General features: G+C 39.6%; 1 protein-coding gene across 2 annotated transcripts in view; it reads right to left on the reverse strand.

Moving 5' to 3' along the window:
• LOC131348162 (astrotactin-2-like) overlaps positions 1–27340 on the reverse strand; it is a 384655-nt gene that overhangs the window by 244992 nt on the left and 112323 nt on the right. For both annotated transcript variants that reach the window (XM_058382844.1, XM_058382845.1), the window contains exon 3: positions 13175–13574. In XM_058382844.1, coding sequence (XP_058238827.1) covers positions 13175–13574 — 400 coding nt within the window. The remainder of the gene's footprint in view (positions 1–13174; positions 13575–27340) is intronic.

A 27340-nucleotide genomic window follows, 5' to 3' on the forward strand; every position in this document is an offset into this window, starting at 1 on the left:
TTTATTCCATGTTCCTTCCTTGTACCTGCACTTCCTCTCTAAATCCTCGGGTTCGTCTTGGTTTGCTTTACGCTACGCGCCGTGTGTTATACAGCACGCAGTCCATCACTGCTCCACACGGAACATCCTGATGACATCAGCACTCTGGGGTTAGTCCATAAAGCATCACTTACTGAACTGTGTGTGTGTGTGTGTGTGTGTGTGTGTGTGAGAGAGAGAGAGAGAGAGATCATAAAGCACTGCGTCGGTCGATCTGGAGGTTCAGCTTTTACACACGTGAGCAGATTTGTGAAGGACAATCAGCTTGCTGTCGTCTTCTGGAAGCGAATCTTCTGAATCTTGTATGTCTGGAGTAAAGAGAGATACATCACCCCTTCCGTGTACAAATAAACGAGTGCAGAGGATCCTCTCTCATAAACATCCGGCAGTCTTTGAGGATACATTAATCATATCGGTGTTCTCGATGGAACATCAGCTTCAATTAAAAAGGAGATTTTTTTTTACAGGATGAAGATAATGAATAGTCCTGAAGCAGTCTGCTAATACTCCTCTAATAAAGGCTGTGCTGTCACTCATCCTGTCACTCATCCTGTCATCCTGTCATTCATCCTGTCATTCTGTCACTCATCCTGTCATTCATCCTGTCATTCTGTCACTCATCCTGTCATTTATTCTGTCATTCTGTCACTCATCCTGTCATTCTGTTGCTCTTTCATTCTGTCACTCATCCTGTCACTCATCCTGTCATTTATTCTGTCATTCTGTCATTCATCCTGTCATTCATCCTCTCATTCTTTCACTCATACTGTCATTCTGTCACTCTTTCATTCTGTCACTCATCCTGTCATTCATCCTGTCATTCTGTCACTCTTTCATTCTGTCACTCATCCTGTCATTCATCCTGTCATTCTGTCACTCTTTCATTCTGTCACTCATCCTGTCATTCATCCTGTCATTCTGTCGCTCTTTCATTCTGTCATTCTGTCACTCATCCTGTCATTCATCCTGTCATTCTGTCGCTCTTTCATTCTGTCATTCTGTCACTCATCCTGTCATTCATCCTGTCATTCTGTTGCTCTTTCATTCTGTCATTCTGTCACTCATCCTGTCATTCATCCTGTCATTCTGTCGCTCTTTCATTCTGTCATTCTGTCACTCATCATGTCATTTATTCTGTCATTCTGTCACTCATCCTGTCATTCTGTCACTCTTTCATCCTGTCATTCTTTCACTCATCCTGTCATTCTGTCACACTTTCATCCTGTCATTCTGTCGCTCTTTCATCCTGTCATTCTTTCACTCATACTGTCATTCTGTCACTCATCCTGTCATTCTGTTGCTCTTTCATTCTGTCATTCTGTCACTCATCATGTCATTTATTCTGTCATTCTGTCACTCATCCTGTCATTCTGTCACTCTTTCATCGTGTCATTCTGTCGCTCTTTCATCCTGTCATTCTTTCACTCATACTGTCATTCCGTCACTCATCCTGTCATTCTGTCGCTCTTTCATTCTGTCATTCTGTCACTCATCCTGTCATTTATTCTGTCATTCTGTTACTCATCCTGACATTTATTCTGTCACTCCTTCTATTATTTATTCTGTCATTCTGTCGCTCATCCTATCATTTATTCTGTCACTCATCCTGTCATTCTGTCACTACTATTATTTATTCTGTTATTCTGCCACTCATCCAGTCATTTTGTCATTCATTTTTTCATTTATTCTGTCACTCATCCTGTTATTCTATCATTTATTCTGTCACTCATCCTGTTATTCTGTCATTTATTCTATCATTTATTCTGTCATTCAGTCACCCGTTCTATCACTCATTCATTCTGTCATGCTGTCATTCTGTCATACATTCTATTATTTATTCTGTCATTTACTCAGTCACTTATTCTGTCACTCATTGCCATTCATTCTATCATTCTGTCATCATTCCATCATTCTCCCAATTATTCCTGGATTCACTCACTCATTCCATCACTTATTCTGTTATCCCGTCAATCTCCCCATTATTTGTCATCATTCTGTTATTTGTTTCATCTTTTATTCTGTCATTGTCATTTGTTCCTTCACTCACTCCATCAATTATTTGTTCATTCGTTCCATCCTTTACTCCAACACTCACACCATCACTTTTGTCATTCATTCCTTCACTCAATCCATCACTTCTTCTGTCATTGCATTATTATTATTATGGAATAATGAAAATAATTATCATTATTATCATTATCTAATGATTCATCCCATTATTCAATTCCTTCACTCACTCCATCACTTGTCGTTCACCCTCTTAATCACTCCATCATTTATCACTCCATCACACATTCATTCATTCTTTCACTCTCTTTCTTTACACACCGCATCACTTCTTGTCCTTCACTATATCGCTCTATAACTCTAACATCTGTTACTCAAGTATCACTCACTTCATCCCTCACTCCTTCACTCATTCCATCGTTCACTCCAGCACATATTCTCTCCATCATTCATTCAGTCACTTCTCTGTTCACGCATCAGTTGAGTTGTCGCTCACTCCTTCATGCAATCCTTCATTATTTATTCGTTCAGCTTCTCACCCACTCCAACACTCACTTATTAATCAACAAATCTATCATTCCATCCTTTTCTCTCTCACTCCATCCTTCTCTTTCACACACTTTTTTTTTTACTTCCTCAGTTATCTGAGAAACTGAATGTTCAGAAACGAATGTCATTCTGAGACCTCTGTGTGTGTGTGTGAACATTATTTCATGCTCAGGCGCACACCCAACACACTTGCCCCAAAGAGCCAAGAAAAGGTCAGGAAAAGGTGACCCGCACGGCGCCGACGCCCTGGCGCTAGTTTGTAATTTTCACACACTTCTTTCCGCTGAGTGAACGAGCCTCAGCCTGCCATATGGTTCCATCCGAGTCTCGCTCTAATCCAGCGGCGTCCATTTGATTTGCTACGTCTCCTGCGGTGCAGCTGGTGGATTTGCGAGTTTATGGGTCTGTCAGGGGGTTTATGTTGCTACAAAATGTGCTCATGAAACACAATCATCTACAATACCAAATACATAGGATTTCTTTCCTACACTGCAGCTCTACTGAATCTTGGATTCCGATTGGTCGCAAGGTGTCTCTGACTCATTTCCTTCAGCACTCACAAGGTTTCAAGGTTTTCCAGTACTTAAGATTCAACAAGCCAAATTCAAGAACCTTGTCGGAAGGCTGGTTATCGTTTCCATAGCAACAGCCTGGTCTGCAGTAAGAGGTAAATCCGGTACAGAGGAGTTTATTACAGGTGACGTTAACGCCGCTTCATCACCACCACCCCCACAAATGCTTTATTCCTTACTCCATCATGCGTAAGGCTAATCACAAACCTCTATTGCTAATTAAGTTGAAATAGTTTTAAATGAAGGTGACCAGTAGTAAAAAGAAGAAAAAAAAAACAGCATTATATCATTTATTATCTCACTAATGAAGCACTGAGGAAGAACTGTTTTTCTCAAACTAAACTTAATGGAAGCTCCATTAGTGGGGAAAAAAGGGCTAAAAGCAATAAAAATACAGATGTGTCCAGATGCAGAGAAGAATAAATCACATCTACAAGGCTAATTAGGAAACTACCACATCTCAAGTGGTGTAAATATTCAGTGAGGAAGGTGCGTGTTTGTTTATTTATTCATAAGCCTGAGAAGACATCAGATTTATGCTACACAGACACACACACACACACACACGCGCAAACAAGAAAAGCATTGACGTGACAGTTCAAGAAAAAGCCATTACTACTCCCCTCTGAACGAAAGCTCATTTCACCCCCTGCAGATTTTTAGACAACATCTAACGCCCCCTGCGCCGATGCTAGAGAAAAGGTCAGCGCTTCTACCCATGAAACCCGATATCTCCCATCAGACCCCTTTCTGACCAACAGGCTCTGTTTCTCAGGATTTAACACAACGCCTGGTCGCCTTCAAGACGGATTCGGTTTTGGTTACATATCACAGAGAGCCACGGAAAATCTGCACTGGGAAACAGGAAGTGGTCATAACAGGAATGTCGGAAGCGATTTCTACTGAATTCTCTTCTTCGCGCACACACACACACACACACAGAAATTCACTGGACCTGAAGACTTTATTGTACCATTTAATAAATACTTCACTACATACATGACTACAGTACAATATTTCTTAGGAACAAACCAAGATCTGTAGCAGAATCAATAAATGATTAAACAAACATATAATAATAATAATAATAATAATAATAATAATAATAATAATAATAATAATAATAATAATAATAATAATAAAAACAAAATCTATCTTGCTTATTTATTTATTTAAAAATGTATTTATCTATTTATTTATTTGTTTTTTTGTGTCCAGATAACCCAATAAAATGTTTAATTTTAAAGTAATAAGTACTATATTAATACTATTTTTTTTTTATATATATATATATATATATATATATCATTTTTGACCCTCTCTGTTCTGATTACCAAATTGACACCAAGGCATTTTTTTTTTTTTAAACACGTTTCATTATAATTACTATTTCTTCTTCTTTTTAAAAAAAAAACAAAAAAAAAACACTGTAGCATCTGTTGAGATCATCTGTTGAGATTTCTCCAGTCATGTGCATTTCTTCAGCTGAAGGCTGCTAATCATCAAGAAAGATTTTCCTAACCTTCCACAGATTGTTCACAGCTTGAAGTGACAACATGGCTTATTCAAAATAAAATAAAATAAAATAAAATAAAATAAAATAAAATAAAATAAAATAAAATAAAATAAAATAAAATAAAATAAAATAAAATAAAAAAATAAATTCATTGAAATATAGAGTGTTTAAAAATGCTCAGGTGGTGAAGTACATGTTTAATCTCTGCTTTAAGAGAATATCTTATGATACAAGGTTATGGTACGGCTCATTGGGCAGCGTAACGTACTCAAAGGAAAAACGCTATCCATAACAAAGACTTCAGCAGGCATAAAAAATAAAAATTAAATAAATAAAAAATTAAAAATAACACACACTGGTAAAAGGAAACAAGTATGTCCTTCCTTCTCTCTCCTCATGAATAATGAACGTGATCGAAAGCTAATTGCGGTCTTTTCCGCCTCATGTTCGGAGTAATTGGCACCCTACCACCTCGTTCCTCGACACTTAATTCATCTCCTCCCCTCGGCCAAAGACCCAGACATCGTTTATTGTCCAGTCGCAACCACAGAGTGTCCGCTTGCTGCATGTTTTGCTATGCGGCTGATTAAAAGCAAAGAGAAATAATCTGAAAGAGTTTATTGATTCTTTTTTTTTTCTTTTCTGTTTCATTGCTTTGAAAAGTAGTGGCCAGTCAGGTTGAAATGAAAGCCTGATTCAATGTCGTTCAGCTTTCTATTGTCCGTGATTGCTTCTCTGAGCTATTGACACAATTATCCAGCCTCCGAGTCGGCTACGTTTATGAATGATAGCACTTGACGATCTGTTAAAAGCTCCCAGGAAATAAATCCGTGATTGCTTTCTAATTAGGTTTATGCCAATCTTGTTGGTTACAACGTACAGAAAGTAGAAAGAACTGGTTTAGACATCTACGAGCTTATTGCTTTATGTTTGAACTAGCATGTGAACGCTAGTCTATCTATCTATCTATCTATCTATCTATCTATCTATCTATCTATCTATCTATCTATCTATCTATCTATCTGTCTGTCTGTGTCTGTCTGTCTGTCTGTCTATAGAGGATAAAAGAGTCTACATACCCGTCAGAACCTTTTACACCTACTTTGTGAAATTGCAATGTATTAAAGCGAAACACAAGAATCATTTTAGGCTAAAAAAAAAAAAAGTTGAAGAAAAAATGTTCAGTAAACTGACTGTGTAAGTCTGCACACCTCTAAACTAATGCTTAGTTCAAAATCGACTAGTTTGGCCTGATTTATCAATATTTTACTGTTCTTCCCTCAAAAAGCACATTAACTCTGTCTTCATCTGAAGCGTTTTAGCAGAGCCCTTAAGACTTTACACCAAAACTGATTGGTATCTGGAGCGATTCATTATTCTCTTCACCCTGATTAAAGCCCCAGTTCCAGCTGAAGAAAAGCATCCCCGAAGCATGATGCTGCCACCTCCATGCTTCACTGAGTGGATGGTGTTCTTTTAATGATCTGCTCTGTTTTTATGTTTTTATTTATAAAGTTTAACTTTGTTATGGTTTCATCCGACCATAACACATTATTCCACATGGTCTTCAGAGATATTTTTCAGACTTTAGCCAATATATATATATTTTTTTAAAAAAGCTTTCATATTGCCACCCTGCCCTGTAGCCTAGAATTCAGGAGATTGTTGTGGCATGTGGAGAGCAACCAGGACTTGCCATAAATTGCTGCAATTCTTTGAATGTTGCTGTAGGCCTATTGGCAGCCTCTCTGACCAGTTTCCTCCTGGGCTTCTCATCAATTTCAGGGGAATGTCCTGTTCTTAGTAACATCACTGTTTTGCTGTATTTTCTCCATGTGTTGATTATCTTCTTTACAGTGCTCCATGGTATACTTAATGTCTCTTGATTTATATTTTTCAGCAGTGACATCCTGTACTGCTTGGTAAGCTCTTTGTGGCTTTTCCAGTTAGATGTTGCTAAGAAGATACAGTGGAAACTCGGCATACATATGCCCTCCCTTAGAAATTTTCACCATAAGAATTGAAATTTTGCAAGAAATTTGCACAGGCATTTGCTTTTCGGCATACGAAAAACTTGCGGGTGCATCCGGTAGCCATTCAAAACTTGTTAGCATCAGTGGAAAGCCAAGCAAAGCGAGTTTACGAATTTTACAAAAGCTGTTTGGAAAGAGTCAACCCACGATACCAACATTGCCTTCAGCATGTGTTCAAAAGCTAGGTGATTTTTCAGGTGTTTTTTGTTGACAGATGGTGTGGGCAGTCTGTTCTATTTTTAGCCCAAGCTTGGTGGCATGACTTCCTGTGAGGAGCCTCTTGACATGGAATGCTTGGTTTGGATCAGTTCTTCGTAAGCAGCCATACAGTTTACATACACTTCGTACTGGGAATATTGGTCATATTTTTGGGCGGCTGGAACGGATTATCTGCATTTACATTAATGCTTATGGGAAAATTTGTTTTTCAATACAAATTTTCACTTTAAGAACCAGTCTCCAGAACCAATTCAAGCCGTATGCTGAGGTTCCACTTTATCAGAAAAGAGTTTGAATGTCATTCTGATCCTAATTACAAAAGGGTGTCCACACTTATGCATCGAGGTTATTGTACATGTTTTTTGCCCTAAAATGATTCTTGTTGATGATTGTTTTCCACTTTAAAATATCAGTTGCAATTTCACACAAATGTTGGAAAAGCCTCTGATAGGATTTACCTTGGTTTCATTTTTTTACATAACAAAAACTGCTATTTTAACAGGATTGTGTTAAAAAAGAAAGCACTCTTCTCCACAGAAGAGGATGGATAAGATTATCCTGCATGTTTTTTTTTTCTTTCTGATTTTGCTTCAGCCAGTCGTCATCTAATGAAGAATAAACCAGGAACATCAAGATCTTGAGGAGTGGACCACCACAGGTCAGGATATCCAGATCAGGTGTATATAAAGGGTCTGGGATGAAGTATTGTGAAGATGAGATGAGAAGCAGACTTGCACATTATTAGAAAGATTTACAGCACACACCTTATCTCTGAAACATGGTGGTGATAGTGTCATGTGTAGCTGCCAGCGGAACTCATTTTCACTGATGATATCACGGCTGACACGCTCCAACTGACATCTGAAGCATGCCGAAAGCATCCTAACGAGTCAGATCTAGCAACAATGCGTCCAAATCCAGGGACTTCATTAACCTGGAGGATAATAGCTTCAGTAAATCAAAAACTCTGAGTTTCCCACAGCCGAGAAGTGGAATATTTTGGATGGAGAATTCGATGAGAAGAATAAAATAACAACACACGAACAGTGTCTTGGCCACGGACTATGAAATTACAACAATTCGATAGAATTTATTGAATTCATTTTTGATCTAATTGACTGGGTAGGTGGGTCTTGCACTACAGTCATAGCTTGATAGCATGAACATGGTTCACCATCTGTTTTTGGCCCCTGCATACTATTCCCTTTTCGAATTGCTTGTTGGTTTGGGGGGAAAAACTGGCTGAATTTGTCACCATGGCGAGCAATTTATTTATTATTCTATTTATTTTTTTATTTTGGGTCAATACCCATCATTAAAACCACGATTGAAATAAATTCGAATTGACCTGGAGGAGTTTTTACCTACTTAGAGCTCTTCAGTGCTCGAATATGTTCCTTTGTCTGACTGAGAAAGAACATGACGTCATCTTTATACACTGTCACGGTTCTCTATCAGTAAAAGAAAGTAAATGTTTCTTGTTAATCTCTTCTCAATATTTAGCTAGTTCACTAAGCTACTATCAGGTTTGTTCATCTCAAGCACTACTGGTTGTTGTGTAAATCAGTCAAATGCTTCTAACTTCCTGTTATCTGTAATTCAATAAGATAACACCGAAACAATTTAATGTGTTTTTGCAGTCAAATTCATAAAACTCCTGGACAAACTTTTACGGGGAAACTCAAGTAAAGCTAAGAAAAACAAAACAGAAGCGAGACTCGATTTTTCATCACAAAAAGATAAAAATGTGTACTGGAACTGATCTTTTATCATACAGCCATAAACAGATAAACGTACAAAATAAATACATAAATCAAACAAAGCAAAGTGGCTTCTTTTACAGTAGACAGCTTATAAATGAACTTTTTACAGCCGGTTCATAGCTGTTTAGGAGACAGACAGCAATTAGCAAAGGGTTTTATTCGAACTTGGTTTTCTAAATTAACCTTCAGCCTTTCTTTTAGCGACATGATGAATTTTTAACCATTTATAAACATGACTTAGAACTTATCAAGGTCTGTATGAAATTGTGTCTAATCTTGTTGCACTGATGCTTATTTATTTATTTCCTTTGGTATTAAAATTAAAAGAAGGCAAGTGAGGCAGAAGATTTAAAAAAAAAAAAAAAAAAAAGAGTACCAGGCTTTTCATCGTTATCGTAAATCTTTCATGAATCTGTGATCTGGTTCCTTCTCCAGTTTAGAAGATAAGGCACCGACAAGGTCACGATCCAAATATTCTGTGATGTGAATTAATTGGAGCGATAATGAATGCACACCGGCCTGGTTCTGAGTGCACTGAAGAGCAGGCGCAATGCCAAGAGAATCCACGTAATGATTTATTCAAGGCCATAGCCCGGCTGTTTGTCCACATCACTTAAAGGGATCTTCATCCTTCATCCGTGAGATAAAGGCCGATGTTATCGCTGCAGTCTCCAGACTTCAACGACTGCTATAATGGGAGCAAACAAGGGCTCTTCTTTTAGTCTTTTTCAGTTCAAACATGAGCATGTCGAAGGCTTGAAAGGATCCGTAGTGAAGAAAAGCTAATGGTTTTAATATCCATTCTACTGTAATTGAACACTTTACGGAGAACAGCGGTAGAAAATTATAATCATTACGGTTTTGTTCGGGAAAAGAACGTAAGTGGATGTGTCTGGTGACACAAGAAAGAAAAGAGTGTGGCTCTGATATGCTGCAATGCTCTAATGGCTTTGGCACTTGTCTATTTAGACAGTATTATCACTGCAAAACAATCCGACGCTTTTCTAACTGATGATCTTCATCCTATCATGAAACATCCTGCCTCGACCAACCACAGCCTCACCTGACAGCTAGACTCAACCCTATTCAAGCCAACTAAGACAGCCAGAATCCTTGGTGTGAGTTTCAGTGACCCCTGCATGGTCCTGTAGGTTTCAGTGACCCCTGCATGGTCCTGCATGGTCCTTTTTAAGATTAAGAAAATCAGACACTGTCTAACATTTACATTTCTAGCATTTGGCAGATGCCCTTATCTAGAGCGACTTACAATTTACCTCACTTTTTATGCAACTGAGAGTTAAGGGCCTTTCTCAAAGGCCCAGCAGTGGCAAATTAGTTGACCTGGGACTTGAATTCACAACCTTCCAATCCTAAAACTGAACTGCTGTACCTGACTACTCCCAGGCCTCCAAAAACCCCTTCAGATGATTCAGTATGCAGCCCCATGCCTCATTTTCAACCAGCCCAAATCACACCCCTCTTCATCTTCTTCCACTGGCTTCCTGTAGTCATCCACATCAAATTCAAGGCCTTTATGCTCCGTACAAGACCTTGTCTGGGACAGAACCTCCTACCTAAAACTCAAAAAATACTCTTAAATACTCCCCTTGAAATAATATAAATCATTGACCATGTTATGACCATCACTGTAGCCAGATCTGAACCCAATTGAACACCTAGAGGTTCTCCACCACCTTCCAACCTCAAAACACCAACTAATGGAATGTCTTTTGGTATAATCGTGTTCTTAACTTCTGTAGAGTTCCAGAAAATTCCAATGACATGAAATCCTGGCTCTCATGGTGGCCATTGAGAGCATTTTTTCCAAACTGATTCATCAAACTGAAATATACTCTGACAGAAAAAAAACATAGTTGTCCAATTGCATGGCTACTGTGTGGTTTTTGTATACACACAAATTCCTCTCCGTCATCCTTTTTGCTAATGTATAAAGAAATAACTGAAAAATGCTGTTGAATCTTTTCATTTCAGGTCAATTGGTGTCATGATAATATAATCTGTCTACAATTCCAACGCACATTTTTATGCCTTAATGCATATCTGAAAGAGTTTCAACTCACCAAGGACATTTATCTATTAAAAAAATGATGAATGATAAATAATTGAAAAGAGCTTCAAACAGGGTCATTCCTGACCAAAGCAAACACAAACCAATTAAAAGCTTGCACTGATATGCAGGCTTTACTTTCCATCTCTCTCTCTCCTTTCTATCTAAGATGCCACATGGGGCCACCTAGAATGTGATGGCCAAATTGCTTTTGCAGAATTATAAATGCCAGGGTCACCCGGTGCAGCCATGAGAGAGGAGTGTTTAGCTTCTGCCCAGGCATATTTCAAGATCAAGAGTTTTCCCAAATAAAAAACCCCACCAAAGACGTCTTTTCATTAAATTATTGAAGCTAAACATCACCAGAAGCGTTAAGGTTATTCCACCGTTTGAACACTGACCGTTAATATGACCTTTCTGATCTGTGAACACTCTGGAACTGAAATTGCTTCCAAGGTCTCAGTTTGGTGCCTTCAAGATCATCAATCTCTCTTTAGCTTTAATCAGTCTTCCTCATTGCTACCTGAGCTGTGCTGCGGGTAAATCCTTCATTTTGTGGCATCATACTGTGCACTTTTTCACCGCAGGCTCATAAACCTGGTCATTAACAAAGTTTAGATAAAAACTGCAAGAGTTTAAGCCAAGATTAAATCTTCACTAAGCCAGTAATTTCCAGTCCTGCTCATTCAGTCCCCTGTGCTTCAGCCCCCTCCAGCTGAGTTGGTTAAGATGGCATCTTGTTCAGCTCTAGTATGTGAAAGTTCCACCTCAGGGGGTGTGAAAAGCTTTACAGTAGCAACTCATTAGCAATAATCATGCCTTATCTGTGTATTACTGGCTGTGCATCTTCCTGAACACTGTATCCCTTTCCTGTCATCCCTTGACTACATTTTATTCATTTGGATTTAGGATGGAATTTGTGAAAGTTGGTGGTTAAGTGACTTTTCAAGGAACCAATTTGGGGTTGTTTTCATTTTATCTACTAATCAGATGCATCAGATGTCACTTGGTAACAGTTCTGAGGCTCTCTGCCACCACTGACACCTCTGGCACGTGACCTTAGCTGAAGAATGTATGGCCTCACTCCAAAAACACAAATTATCCTGTCATGTATGGGTGTAGGTGAAGGTAAATGTGAGAAGAGGCTACATTTAACTAATTTGCTAAGTGACTGTTTATTAAGATTTGTCAGGGGTGTGGTATATTTTGAATGCTATTAGCTGGTGTGTAAATCATAAAGAAGGTCAAAATGCCATCATTCCTGCCATGACTTCCTGCTGCGAAAGTAGACATGACAGGATACCAAATCAATTAATCAAGGCCAATAAATATGTGCAGGAATATAAAAGAACCAGGGACTTGAAATGGCAAAGATAACCAGTAAAAGCTGTAGCAGTCTGAAGAGACAAGAATAAGCTTAATTACAAACCTCTTGACTACTTTGCATATAAATCTCAAGCTGCAGTAGTGAGGAAACAAAGCCTCTCTATCAATATTGAGCCGTTATCCCAAAGTCCTTACAATCAACACTCTGGCCTTCACAGTCCTCCACTGGGAACCATCGAAACCAGCTCATCAGTGGCATGTCAATGGGCCGCTCTCTCTCGCTCTCCACTCTCTCTGCGTCTCACTTCAGATTCGGGTCAACAGCTATAATTAGCCTCCGCTTGGCAGGTGACTTCAAATCCAGCTCCCCAGATGCACTCGAATATGCCACGTGTCACTTTAAATGCTAGTGTTCCTATCATCATTAGCTCTAGTTAAGTGTCAGGATGTGGGTGATAGAGGGCATTGTAGTAGCATTCATGAAATTACTTGTTTAGGTTTCAAACAATTTTCAATTTTGGGTTCAAAATAATTTTGATAGAATGAACAGATTGAAATATCAAACTCGTGGCCTTGAAAGGCACCTAAGATCAGCTAGTTCTCTGAATACAGTAGAGTGGAAAGCTTTAAAAGACAATATTTACACATAATCAAGTGTAATAATGCACATACTTAAGGCAACTGTCTTGCTAATAGAGTGCTGATAGATGACCAACTCAATACAAACATACTGTACATATGTTCAATATTAAGTCCTGAACTTAAATGCTGACCATTTATTGTATCTAACCATAGCTAACCTTAACACAGGCAGAGCTTCAATCTAGTTTTCAGAAGCTATATTAGTTTCTTGGCCAATTGACAGCTTTTGGGTGGGGGGTGATACTTGACAGAGTTTCTCAAAATCTTTGCAAAGGTAAGATCTTTTTAAGAGATTGCTGCTACAGTAAGAGTCATTGTGATACAATGCTTTTGACTTCTTTATGTTCTTTCCAAAATTCTACTCCCAATTTTATTCCCAGCACAAGATAACCACATCTACCCAAACCCCCTTGATCCATGACCAGCTAGCTGCGACTCACCTCTGTTATCCAGGCTGTGTTTATGATTCACATCACTTCCTCCTTTCCCTAGACTGTCCATGCTGTGAGTACCCTGGCTGCAGAAGTCCTCGTCCAATTGAATCTTCCCGTCCAGGAGCTGGACGGGCTGCTCGTCATCTTCACAGTCGCAGTCATCCAGGATGGGTGTCTCCCGGATGGCCATGCCGATAACCGAGCCATGCTGGTGGGCACGAGGCGTCCGGAACCCATCCCTCGACTGAGGTGGTCCGAGCAGAACCGACGGAATATAGTGGATCTCGTGGGTGGCCTCAGTGCTGGCACTTTTTTGAGGCGCCCGACGACGGCGGCACCAGCGCTGACGAGTGTAGAGGACCAGAGTGAAGAGGAGGATGAGGAGGAGGAGAGCGATCAGGCCACCCTGAGAAAGAGAAGAGCATTAGATTTAGGACAGAATTCAGTACAGAAATAGTGTCCCACATCATTTCAGATGAACATAACGTCCTTAGAGAAGTAAAGGGGATATTATATCACATTTTCTTTCAATCTCTTTCAATCTCTTTCATTTCCAGGTGACTGTAATACGTTTGAAAGACCGAAAAACATGTCCTTCCTTCCATCGGAGAGGCCAAATGCTTTAAATTCTTCAAAAATGAAGTACACATTAAAAGGCAACACGGAAAAAAAAAACATTTCTATTTGATTAGCACTCAGTTATTACCAGGAATCAGATAGGAATGTCAGGCCAAAACCACTCCTGAGTGCTTGGCATGACTGGTACTGCTAAAACACCAACAGAGAATCAATAAAAAGAATCAGATAGATTGGAAAGGATAAATGAGCTAGTCAAAAAGGTGAATCTGTTCCCGTTTCACCAAACCTGAAAAGGTTTCATTTCAGGTTCATTTCTTCTCTGCCTGAGAGCTCAGAGAGTTCCCTAGCTCACGGCTTCAACCATTTATTCACGGTTTGTCCTGTTTTACGGCGCATCAGAGGCATCAAACAAACAGCCTCCACATGTAAGAGCCTGGGTGCAGAAGATACCTCAAGCTAGATCTTTTTTTTATTTTATTTTTTTTTAATTTTTCAACATTATCTGAAAATCAAGACTTCTGTCACAAGACTATTGAGGGAAATTCTTTAAATAAAAAATAAAATTATTTATACTTTTTCATTTTATAAATCATTAGAGCGCGATAAAATGATAATCGATAAAAAACAAATGATGCAGCAACCTTAAGCATTAAGAAAAAAATTAAAATGCATGCTTGTAAATACAAAAAAAAAATCATTGTAAACATAAAATCATGATAATACAATGAAACAAAAAGTTACAAAAAAAATACCGAAAAACAAACAAACAAAAAGTAGACTTTACCCAGTTTATTCAGAAGTACTGGCACCCTTGATTAAAATAACAAAAATTAAAACAGAGGTAAAAATTCAGATTAAAAATGAGCAATTTTCCAACAGTTGAATTATTTATTCATTAAAGGCAGACATCTCATACTTTTTAATCCATTTACTGTTATGTTTAATGTTGTGGAATGTCACAAGTTTGTTCCTGTTATTGTTCTGGAAATTAATAAGATAAAAAAAAAAAAGATTTTAAATCATTACCTCAGGCTTTTATATAGCAGAGACAGTGGCGACTCCTTCAATTAATGTAAATAAACATCTCCTTTTAGAAAAATTCACCATTTGCAGAACTGTTTAAATTATGTTGGACTCAGGAAAAGAAAATTAACAGATCAGTCAGAACTGAAGAAAATTATTCCTGATCAGTCAGAACTGAAAATTGTTATCCATACTGAATTTGTGATATTTTGACTTATTTATTTATTGTTATAATTAAAACAAACCAGGAAATAGAGAACCTGAAGCAAACAAGGAACACTCTGTGATAAATCCTCAAACTGCTGGTCACTGATTAATTATTTAACTTCATTTATTTCCTTATTTATTTATTCTCTCAGCACTGATCCGATCACTCCAGTTCACCCGACGAGAGATATGCTTTCTTTCCTCGCTTCCATCCTTCTCCCTCGCATGATATAGAAAAGGGCGAGAGTAAGATTATCAATCACCAAACTGAAAAATTCCATCTTCATGAGCAAAAACAAACCCCTCTCAGATTACAGCTCACGCACTGTCGGCTGTTCATAAATCACAGGCCTGTGGACGGGCGTGGACGGGCGCGCCTCACCCTGACTGAACGCCTTCATTAATCTCACACCGCAGCGGCACACATGCTGAAAATCTACTTTCCTCAGAGTCAAATGCAGAAGAATGAGAGCAGGAAGACTCATCACTCCTGAGGGTCGCCGGGGTCATGGCGTGGGACGCGTCAGGCTTCGGAGTGACGTTGTCGGGAGCGACGCTGATGTATGTAAATAAATGAAAAAGGCTGCAAGTGAAGTATGATTGAAAATTCCTTCGAGACTTCATGCAGGATGAACCCGATTGATTTTGTGCATTCAGATGCCGTCAGCATTCGGAATTAATATCAACTTCTCAAGCAGCTAGAACATCAGCGAATTTCTTTTCAACAAGAGGCATATTTTATTCATTTATTTATTTATTTCTCTCTCTTTTTAGTTCTCGTCACCCAACTGCAGCTCAGGCCAAACAAGCCAGCTATAAAGACACACAGCTCAATGTTTCACTCAACGCTTAAGACTTAATTAAGAATAAACAAACGGTTTAACGAGAGCGGACTTCAGAGACCATCTGGCAGAGCAGTGATAGGTTTTGAAGGGATGCCATGACAGAGAGCTACTAAACCTAGACGGTGGGAAGGACAGGAAACGCATATTTGATCTTAAACGTTTGAAAATAGTTTGGCTCGGAGCTGGTAAAAATCATCAATCTCATCAATTTCATCATATTCAAATGCCATTTTGGCTTGTGCGAGTCCTTCAGTGTGGAGGTTCTGGAGGGTGTTTGTTTCCAAACCATTGTGTTTGTTATGCTGGTGATAATAATAATAATAATAATAATAATAATAATAATAATAATAATAATAATAAATACCATACATACACCGTATACCATACACCGACCAGGCATAACATCTGCTTAATATTGTGTTGGCCCCCCTTTTGCTGCCAAAACAGAACAAACTGTCCTGCACTGTGTATTCTGCCCCCTTTCTATCAGGACCAGCATTAACTTCTTCAGCAGTCTGAGCAACAGTAGCTCGTCTGTTGGATCGGATCACACGGGCCAGCCATCACTATCCATGTCCATCAATGAACCTTAACCGCCCATGACCCTATCTCCGGTTCACCACTGTTCCTTCCTTGGACCACTTTTGATAGATACTGACCACTGCAGACCGGGAACACCCCACAAAGGGTTCCAATTTTGGAGATGCTCTGATCCAGTGGTCTAGCCATCACAATTTGCCCCTTCATCAAACTCAAAGCTCAAATCCTTACACTTGTCCATTTTTCCTGCTTCTAACATCAACTTTGAGGACAAAATGTTGACTTGCTGCCTAATATATCCCACCCACTAACAGGTGCCATGATGAGGAGATCATCAGTGTTATTAACTTGACCTGGCACTGCTCATAATGTTATGCCTGATCAGTGCATTTAAATATCAACCTCAATATTATCCTTGTGTTATGCATCTGCAGGTGCTATTACTATGGAAACGATAACCATCATGTTAACCTGTGATTCGTCAGAGCTGCTGTTATAGAAAATGAATCAACATCTTGCAACCAATCAGATGCGAGAATTCAGCAGCACTGTAATGTGCCTCCCGAGCCTTGGAATAAATTTTACTTAATTTTCTGACTTTTTTTCTCCAGAGTCTCTCCATCATCTAATGTTTTGTTGTGTGTTGTTTTGTTCTCAGACAAGACGTGAAGAAGCATCTCTCTCTCTCTCTCTCTCTCTCTCTCTCTCCTGAGTAAGTATGTATGCTTGTATTTCATTTATTGTAAATATCTATGTGACAATACAGTTGCTTGGCAACCAACTAATAAACCTTGTGAAGAAGAAGAAGTAAAAGAATTAGAAGAAGAAGAAGATAATGAAAGACAATTAAAACATGTTCATATAGGTTTGTAAATGTATTTTATGTAAAAATGCTGTAACTTTAACTTTTTATAATCTTCAGGACTACGGAGTTTACGATTCCTAAACAGAGAGACAGTGTCTTGAGACGGAGCGAGTGTTTTCATTTGGTTCATTACTCTGTTACCATGGAAACAATGATGTATAAATAGGATTGTGTTAATTTCAATTAAAAGAAAAAAAAATAAGTTTAAATTTAATTTAAAGCTGAATCTAGAACATAATTCCATTCTAACTTCTGACCAATCAGATTCCAGAACCTTGCAGAGGTTTTTTTTTTTTTTTTTTTTCCAGAGTGCAGATAGAAGTGTAGTAGAAATGCAGTGCTTTATGCCTTATGTTTCAAGATAAACTGCCTCCGAGATTATACCGAGCTCCTGTGTCTCACCTCGAACCCACCATCAAGGCCTTGGGCTGAAGAAAAGCTAAAGAAAAAAAAAAAAACCTTGGTCCTCCACTACAGCCGTTATTAATACATAACCTGAAGATATGTGAAGAAATTCAGAACAGCGCAGTGCTGTAAGGTATGCGTCCTTTCCCCATACACAGCATGCAGCACGCAGCTTTAGCCTTCAAGCGCTCAAAGTTTTTAAAAAAGCATGAAGCTATATAAAAAAAGAAGAAGAAGGCATTCCAGTTAGGCCAAAGTTATTTTTCCACTTTATCACATTTTAATTAGTGAATTCAAATGGCTTGACCCGGCTGCTGAGCTTATTTCTCGCCGCACCGAACTGTAATTCCCAGCAATATTAGCATAATCACTGGAAAATTAACCATCAGGCCAGATATGAAATTCCGAAAATCTAATAAATCCCAAATCCATATGGAGACAAGCGAGGGTCCTTTAGTGATCCCGCCTCAATCATCTTCAGCTGATTGCATTTAAGCTGCGAATATCGAGCCAGATTTCTATCTGAATCTGTGCTGTCTGTCCACTCGTCTTTACGCTTCTCCCTCCATCATCTCTCTCTCTCCTGTCTCTCTCTCTCTCTCTCTCTCCATCCTTCTCTCTCCCGTCTCTCTCTGTCTCTCTATCTCTCTCTCTATCCTTCTCTCTCGCTCTCCATCCTTCTCTCTCTCTCTCTCTCTCCATCCTTCTCCCCTCTCTTTCCATCCTTCTCCCCCCCTTCATCCTTCTCTCTCTCTCACTCTCTCTCTCCCCATCCTTCTCTCCCCCTCTCTTTCTTTCCATTCATACATCTCTCTCTCTCTCTCTCTCTCTCTCTCTCCGAACCTCCTTAGACCCTCCTGATGTCTGCAGCCTTGCTCCGTCTGAGGGAGTTAAGTCTGAGCTTTCTTGCCGAGTTTCACGATGACCCTCTGAAAGAACGCCTTGGAAAGTAAAAAGATTTTTGTTTCATTTTTCATTATTTTTGTTCCGGTCTTAAACTTCTGTAAATCTCATTCTTTAGGTATTTATTTCTTTTACAGATGCATGACACACCAGAAGAAGAACAAAATTCATTACATTAAAATGAAAAATAAAAAGGAACCAAAAAAAACAAGAAGAAATAAAAAATACAATTAAACAATGTTTATAATTAATATTTACTGCTATTCTTCTTCTTCTTTTTCTTCTTCTTCTTCTGTGTGTGTTCATAGGTGGTAATGTTCGTTATTCTTTATTATAAAAAAGAAACATGTTATAATACTTAAAAGTAAAAAGAAATACATTTATTAGACTTTTGTTTGTTAGCATAAAAGCCATAAATCCTGGTGGATCCAGAAATCCATCCAGTTGGCCTGACCTCATTTTACACACACACACACACACACACACAATTAGGTTACGCTGCACCTGTAGTAGGTGTAACTCTGCCTGTTCAGCAGCATGTTTATGTGGAAACAATGATACTGTAGGAAACATTGAGAGCCAGTCATGTCTAGCGTAACTAGCGAGTGTAGCTTGGCGTGGCGTTGGGGTGGATGTGGGGATATCAGACAGCAGGCTGGATCAGGGTTTGGGCACCAGCTGGGCCTTCAGCTGCACCCTCATCTGCCACGTATTAGGGAAAATACCCACAATGCCATTCTGCAGGACTACTGTTCAGCCGAGCGTCAGCTGGGACACGCTGACCAGAGCGAATCATAGTGTGTCTTTACGAATATTAATGAGCTTCCTGATGTACTGACATTTGCTATTATTGACTGTAAATTTCAGGACTGATTCTGATAACCCAAGATGAAAGAATAATTTACTCAGAATGAACAGATACAGTGTTCTAAACAGACCTGAAATCAAAAACGAATCTGAAGACTGATCCCAGGATCCTTCAGAGCTTCAAGGTTGTTAAAGATAATATAAAAGGAGATACAGTGCAAAAAAAGAGATCAGATACAAAGCTTGACCACATACTTTCATTCTACATTTACATAAGCCACACCTACTTCAGTAACACTACAAATACAGAAACCATGCCTCTCTCAGAAACACTACATTTACGTAAGTCATGCCTTCTTCAGTAACACTAGAGATACAGAAACCACCCCTCTGTCAGTAACACTACATTTACATAAGCCACGCCTCCTTCAGTAACACTAGAGATACAGAAACCACCCGTCTCTCAGTAACACTACATTTACATAAGCCACACCCCCTTCAGTAACACTAGATACTAAAGCCATGCCTCTCACAGTAACACTACAGATACATAAGCCACGCCTCTCTCAGTAACACTACATTTACATAAGCCACGCCTCCTTCAGTAACACTTGTCCTGGACATATGTGTAGTAGAGACCAATTATGGGGCTGAGGTTGAGGAACTGCTAGGGCCAGAATTCACATACCAAGATATCAGAGCTGACATTCTATCTGGTTTAGGACACGCCCACTCTTGGATTAAATCCAAATATACACTGTCGAGTCAACTTGAAATCTGTGTCATGAATTAGGATTGAACTGTTTTCCAAAAGAATGATCTGATTATCTACCCCGTAATCTCTAATCACTAAATTTAGCTAAAAATAAAATTCATGGACGCAGAGCTGAGTCAAATAGATGATCTTTAGAAGCAAAAACTGCAAAGGTGATCAATTTCATTTAAAATATTATTTATAATTAGCACTTCCTCCCATCTCCCAACATCATCCCACATTTCCCTTGTAGAGCTGAAAACGAACAACTCAGCTCCACCCTCTCCGTCCCTGCAGTCTGATTGTAATCGTATATGTCTGCGAGTCCAATGGAAGCGCAATTTGTCATGCACTAAAAGATTCAGCAAGAGCAAAAATAAATTTTAATATGCATGCTGGAGGAAAACAAACGGTCTACCTCTGCGCTAATAGTCGCCAATTGGAAAATCAGGCCACTTTTCTCATTCTCATTCTGTAATAAGATGCTGGTGGGGTGTTTTTTTTTCTCCCTCTCCTTTAATGACATCCCATGATGCTCCTTGTTTGCATGGTAACCAAATATAATTGCCTGATAATCATGCATAGTGGTGTGCTCATTATTGCTTGTTGGTTGAAGTTCTAATACTCTCTCTGCATTTTTTTTTTTTTTACCAGTAAACACTTGTGCATGTAAAAAGTTGCTGTTGATGGTTAAAAAATTATAAATACATGTAGAACATCTATTCTAAGACTGACAAGCCCAAGGCCACACCCCTGTTACTGGGAGTAATGGGCACAAAGGACACACCTTCTTTGCTAGGACTGACAGGAACAAAACACAAATCCTAGTTTTCTAGGATAGAGGTGTATAAAGGCCACGCCTACTTTACTGAGACTGTGGATACAACTGTCAGATACAAGCACCTTACTAGTTTAGTAGAACTGATAACCACAGAGGCCACACCTCCCTGAATAACACTGCAGCTACCGAGGCCACGCCTCCTTTGAGCCACACCTCTCACATTAATACTACAGACAGAGAAGCCACACCTCCTTCAGTATTACTAGAGATACAGAAGCTATGCCTCCCTCACTAATACTTCACATTCAGAAGCCACATTTTCCTCAGTAACACTACAGATACAGAAGCCACACCTACCTGAGAAACACTACACATACAGAAGCCACACCCCTCTCAAACACTACAGCTACATAAGCCACGCCTCTCTCAGTAAAACTTCATTTACAGAAGCCACACCTCTCACATTAACACTACAGTTACAGAAGCCACGCCCCCTCTGACTTTTCCATGTTCTTTTCAACAAGTGATCCACATCATAAATATTGACTCTGAATCAAATTATCAAATTAATTTTCACAAAACATCTCAGCTCTTCTGTTTCCTGTGTCAAAAATGGAGTGAAGCAGAAATTGATGCAGGAATGCAGTACAGCTTTATTAGCCTGAGGTGAGAACAAGCTAATCTTAGCAAGGACACATTGAAACCACCTTCGCTCCATGTACCTGCTTTACCTCTCGCTAAACGGCTGCTTGTTATGCCGGGTCAGTGATCATCTGAGTGCAGAAGCGAGATCATGGAGCATGTGAGTAGCCTGTAGCCATAACCTCATTTACTCCAAGTGCAAAATGACAGCAATGACAATCGGCCCTCGTTCATTTGGGTCATAGTTTAGAAGTGGATCACCGATGCTGCCTTCATGATGACAAAGAACTCGGGATTTTCTGACTTTAAGGTCACTTAAGGAAGCAAGCACTTGTTTATCTTCTGTCTGGATATAAGAAGCACTTGAGTTGCTTTAATAGTGAAGAAAGAAAGTAGTTGGCTTGCTGCTTTGCACAGGATATAAACAACACTCTATTAACAACACTGGGGGAAAAAAGCTAAACAACAAAAACTAATTAAAATTTATATTGCGCATATATATCGTCTTCTAGTTTGTGAATGTAAACAAAATGCATGAGAATCTGCTTAATTGTTAGCAATACTGCCTTGTATAATGCTAAACATTTCTACTGAATTTGTATGATCTATATTTGGTGTCAGGTTTTTCTTTTTGTTTCCTGTGGAAGTTAAAAAAGAACTGTAAAAAAGTCACCTTCTGGTCCCTGCTTGTGAAGTTAGACAGGGATATAGAAATGTACATCTTGTTTGCGTGCACTGCATGTGTCTGAGTTTTCTCAAGCTAGCTTTCAGCACTTGTTTAAATTTTGTCCATCTGGCTGAGCAGAAACGCATCTGATCTTGGCTGCACCTGTCTGATGCTGCTGCTGTTATCCGGAGCAGTGCTGTCAGCAAAGCGAGGAACCCGGAGTGCAAACGCCATCTCCTCTCAGCAGCACCACATCACTCGTCCTCTCCCGTGGTTCAGACAGCAGCAGACGCCGTCACCGTCGCCATCTGATCCTCTATTGCCTTCTGTATTGTTCCAGAAGAGCAGCTGAAGGCCTAATGCTGAATGATTCGTCCCCAGGCTCTTTGCCCGTCTGACAGCAGCTCCGTCCAGAACAGGCAGATTTTTCACCATCAAGCTGACGTTCAGCCCAGGCGTGCTTACTGATCGAGAAAGACGGAGGGATAGAGGCGGAGGCTGGTTGCAAAACAACAGCACACAGCTTTGAAGTGCCTGTGATAATAAAATGGTTGTTTTTGTGTGAATCTCTTGCTATTGTGGACACAAATAAGCCAGTATATATAAAACAATGACACAAATTTCCAGTTTTAGTTTTGCAACTGACAAAGCAAAATCAGTTTGAAGACTTGCTGCCAATCAAAATCCCCCCCAGAATCTGAGCATCTGTCTTATCACTGTCAAGAAACTCCCATCACCACTCCACAGTAGCAGCTAGGTACCATCAAGCAGGAGTCAAGCTAGTTACCTTCAAGCGTGTGTGTGTGGTGTAGTGTGCGTCTGTGATGAGTCACGCTCAAACACCTTGAGCTCGGCTAAAACTTGAACGACCTCAAAACATTTCAAGCTACACTGGTCTATGTGCCATGACACTCAGTTAGCATACACGCAGCCCAGTTTTGCTGTGGGCCTGTAACCAATGAGAAATGGCTCACTACCAATTCGAGATGTGACTGTTGGAAAAATCTGCTCCAGGTAACCGAACACGACAGGATCACACTGGGCAAATTGGCTCTGGGAAGTCTTGCACCCATTGAAAAAACATTTCCTATTTGTTACTCAGATGCATTATACAGCTTCACTAAGTAACTGGTGAGAATCAGTGGGAGGTGAGAACTTGGGAAGAACTTCATAAGTTGGGTATAAGCCCTGGATGGAATACTTGTGAAGCAATGATTGAACTTCAGACCCTGTAAATGTGTGGCTACAGGGTCAACACTACCTTCTGCATCCCGAAAAATGTCCTGGATTTGGTTATGAAAGTCCTACTGAAGAAAAGCAATGAATGCTTCCCTCTTTTTACTTTTAATTAGATAACTATAGCATTCAAATCTGCATACTTCCTTCCATTTGTAATGCTAAATGACAACCAGACAAACAGGAATCCGGCCTAATTGCCCAAACCTGGATTCTCAGGAAGGTTTTCATCACCCACTGTCAGCTCTGGTTTGTTCATTAGGCATGTAATTGTCCAAAATGTTTGTAAAGGAATCTATACCAGATTTTGGTGTATGAACTGCTCATTATCAGCAAACTAGACCCGTACCATCTGGAAATTCAGTCTGGTGCCGTGTACCATTGCGATTTTCTCAATAGCTATTTATTTCCATTGAATTACAACAAAAAGAAAACCTGGCCTGCTTCCTTCAATCCACCTGCATCCCTGATATAACTGTGATCATCATACAAGTGTTCTGGCAAGCTGAAACTCCAGCAGCAGTTAAGAAAGGGTCTGGGAAAAGCAAAAGTGAGGCTAATGGATTTGGTATAACCCCAGTGCCTGAAGAATCCAAACAGTCAAACACAGTGAGTGTGTGCAGTTGTCAATTGACACTGGAGTCATTAATGCAGACCAGCATCCCCATCTGCCATTGTTAGATCAACAGAAGAGTAACAAGAGTCACTGAGACTCTTTCACTGCCATCTGTAGACTTGTTAAACTGCGGCCCATTACAAATATGGTGGAATAAACCAACGGGAAGCTCATTTACCTCAGAGGAGCAGAGGTTGAGGATGAGAATGCACATCCAGGCTGGTTAGTGCGATGCATCTCAGGGACATTAAGGTTAATTGGATATGGAAGCTTCCCAGTTTAATCTGTGTAGAGTTGCAATTATGTAACATGTTTGGGATTAAGGGAGGAATGTTTGCCATTAGGTGATGCTGGGTAATTAGTGAGACAAGTCAGCAATTAAATACCATGTATGCAATACACCTGAGGAGCATGTGAAAAATTATTAACATTTGGTGATTGGCTTAACAAAAGTGTCAGATCCTATCCACTGATGAATGTAATACTAGATTAGGCAACATTTTAGAGTCCTTAACCGACTGTACTTCAAAACAGAACCTAGTGAGTTTCTTTCAGAATTTTTTTTAAAGTGACTTGACCAATTACTCATCACAATTTTTTCCAGCAAATAATAACTGATCACCATTGTTCCCAATGAAAACTCACTGGTGACTCTTGTTCCCAATGTTCTCAAACACGATTTCCCAATTACTGATTACCATTTGCCCCAGTTACCAAAAACTGAACACCACTGTTCCAAACAGCTAATCACTGATCACCATTGTATATGATGACTAATCACCACTGTACTCAAAGACCAATCAATCACCACTGTACTCAAAGACCAATCAATCACCACTGTACTTAAAGACCAACCACTGATCACCATTTTCGCAATGACCAATCAATAAACACTGTTCCTAAACACCAATCATTAATCAACACAGTTCCCAAAGATCAATCACCACTGTTCCCGAAGACCAATCATTCACCACTGTTCCCAAAGACCAATCACCACTGTTCTAAAAGACCAATCACCACTGTTCTCAAAGACCAATCAATCATCACCACTGTTCTCAAAGACCAATCAATCATCACCACTGTTCTCAAAGACCAATCAATCATCACCACTGTTCTCAAAGACCAATCAATCATCACCACTGTTCTCAAAGACCAATCATCAATCACCACTGGTTCAGTCAAACCCTTATTGATCCCCTTTATAATTAACTACCATTGCTCCCGCCACATACTATTTCTTCTAGTTTATAAACTCTTTGCGACATTTCTAGTAATGAATGTGAATTATTTAATCTGTAACCATTTCCTTTGTGTCCATTTCCTTACTCCTCACTACCACCATTTCATTGGCTTCGTTATATTATGACAGAAATGACAGAATTTTAATATTTTGTAAATTGTTGTGAGTCTTACAGAACTTTCCCTTTTCTTCTAACGCATTAGGATATGCAAACTATTATGATGATTCCATGAATATGCAATTAGTCAACTTTTCGAGCATGCATGAGCCATTTGCGCTGGAGATGCCTCAAAAACACAGATCTCCTCCACGGCTCGCGTGTCACGACTCGCTGATTGCGTGGGTGGCATTACTTCTGCACCAAGTATTCCTATCACATGCAACTCCTGTGAGGATTGAACCCAGAGCCCCAGCATTTTTCTCACATCACAGTAGGGTGTACGACACTCTAAACCCACTGTCCATGTGTTTGTCCACGTGTTGATATTTAATCATGTATCATGGCATTTCTACTCCTGCTGCGCTGAAAATATGGACTTTTCAGAACACTTGGACGTCCTCTAAACCGACAGTCCAATGCCCACATGTCTGTGTGCTGAATGATGGAGAAAGGACACTGAATTGTGCCAGGTTGGATTTTTCACTCCGTCGTCTGCACCACCCACTGCTGCACACACCAAAGCTCTGACCATTGGAATGACTCAGTGGACTCAGTTTCATCCTGACCTTCACTAACTGCTTGATCAAAGAAAATTTTTCATACTGCAGGGCTGCTGAAGTCTCAAACCTGATTGGTCAGAATGTGTTGATTCATTTGCTATAACTGCAGCTCTGACAAATGTGTTACTTAATAAATAAAAATGTTTTTTTAGCATTAATAGTTTGAAAATCTAGGTTTTTCCCAAAAATTGACAACTGAGGAATCGAAAACTGATGAACTAGATTCTCATTAGCTTCCAAAAATAGTATAACTTGGTTTTGGGGTTCTACACATTACATTTAAGGATGACCAAAAACCCTTAAAAGGGGAACTAATAAGCAGAGAAGAGATTTTTGATTCCAATCCAATATGTGCATATCTTTACAAAAAGTATATGTATTCATCTTTACAGGAAGTAGATTTACTTTCCCAAAAGAACAAACCAGACGCGACAGTGATGACGAGATGAAGATCTCTGACGCAGAATGAGAAAGGAACCTTGAGAGGAACCAGACTCTGAAATAAATCGCATCCTCTTTCGGATCACAAAGTTTTCTTAACACTGGGATGAAGATCTCCTAGCATCAGGTTTAATGGATTTAAAGACAAGCCAAGAAATCTGTACTTCCTGTAAGACCATCATTTTAGAAAAATTTAGTCGAGTCAGCAAATCCGTTTAGACACCTTTGGCTGGAAAACTTTAGCATTTTCTTCAGAACATTTATCAACACAGATTTTGCTGACTTTTCATTCGGAATCATTTTAATGAAAGCATTCTCTGTCCTACGCACATGCTAGAAATTCTAGTCAATGTGTAGGACAAGGTGCCGCTCAGACCTGGGCATGGGGTTTCCTCTCGCCTCTCTGGCGTCTCGCACCCTGACTGCCACCCGCTGGCTTTCATCATCAATCATGCATTGGTGAGCTGCACAGTGTTACCTGGCCCTCTCCATATCCCTGTCCATATGATCAATGCTCCCACTGTTCTCTTTTGTCACATTTTAATCTGTGGAAGGGAGCAGGGAGCAGATTGCTGGCTCCGTACGCTGACCTGGCTGTAAATTATGGAGCAGGAGGAGAAAGGAGGAGGAGGAGTAAGGAGGAGGAGAAGGGAAAAAAAACAATGCAGAGTGGATCTTTCTTTGCAGCAGAATAACTTGAAGGAGTAAATGTTTTCTGAAACAACACAGAAAGCGTGCTCTCGCACCATTTACCGTCCATTTGGGAATTTGGAGAAGCTCAAGAACATTCCCATCGCTATGATCATGTGTTCTTCACCACCGTACACACAAGCTCAGCCAACAGAAACAACCTCCTTTGATTCACTGGGCATTTACACTCCAGGAGAACCAGAGAACCAGA

Source organism: Hemibagrus wyckioides, linkage group LG28 (genome assembly GCF_019097595.1).
Source record: "Hemibagrus wyckioides isolate EC202008001 linkage group LG28, SWU_Hwy_1.0, whole genome shotgun sequence".
In the NCBI taxonomy this organism is placed as follows: Eukaryota; Metazoa; Chordata; class Actinopteri; order Siluriformes; family Bagridae; genus Hemibagrus; species Hemibagrus wyckioides.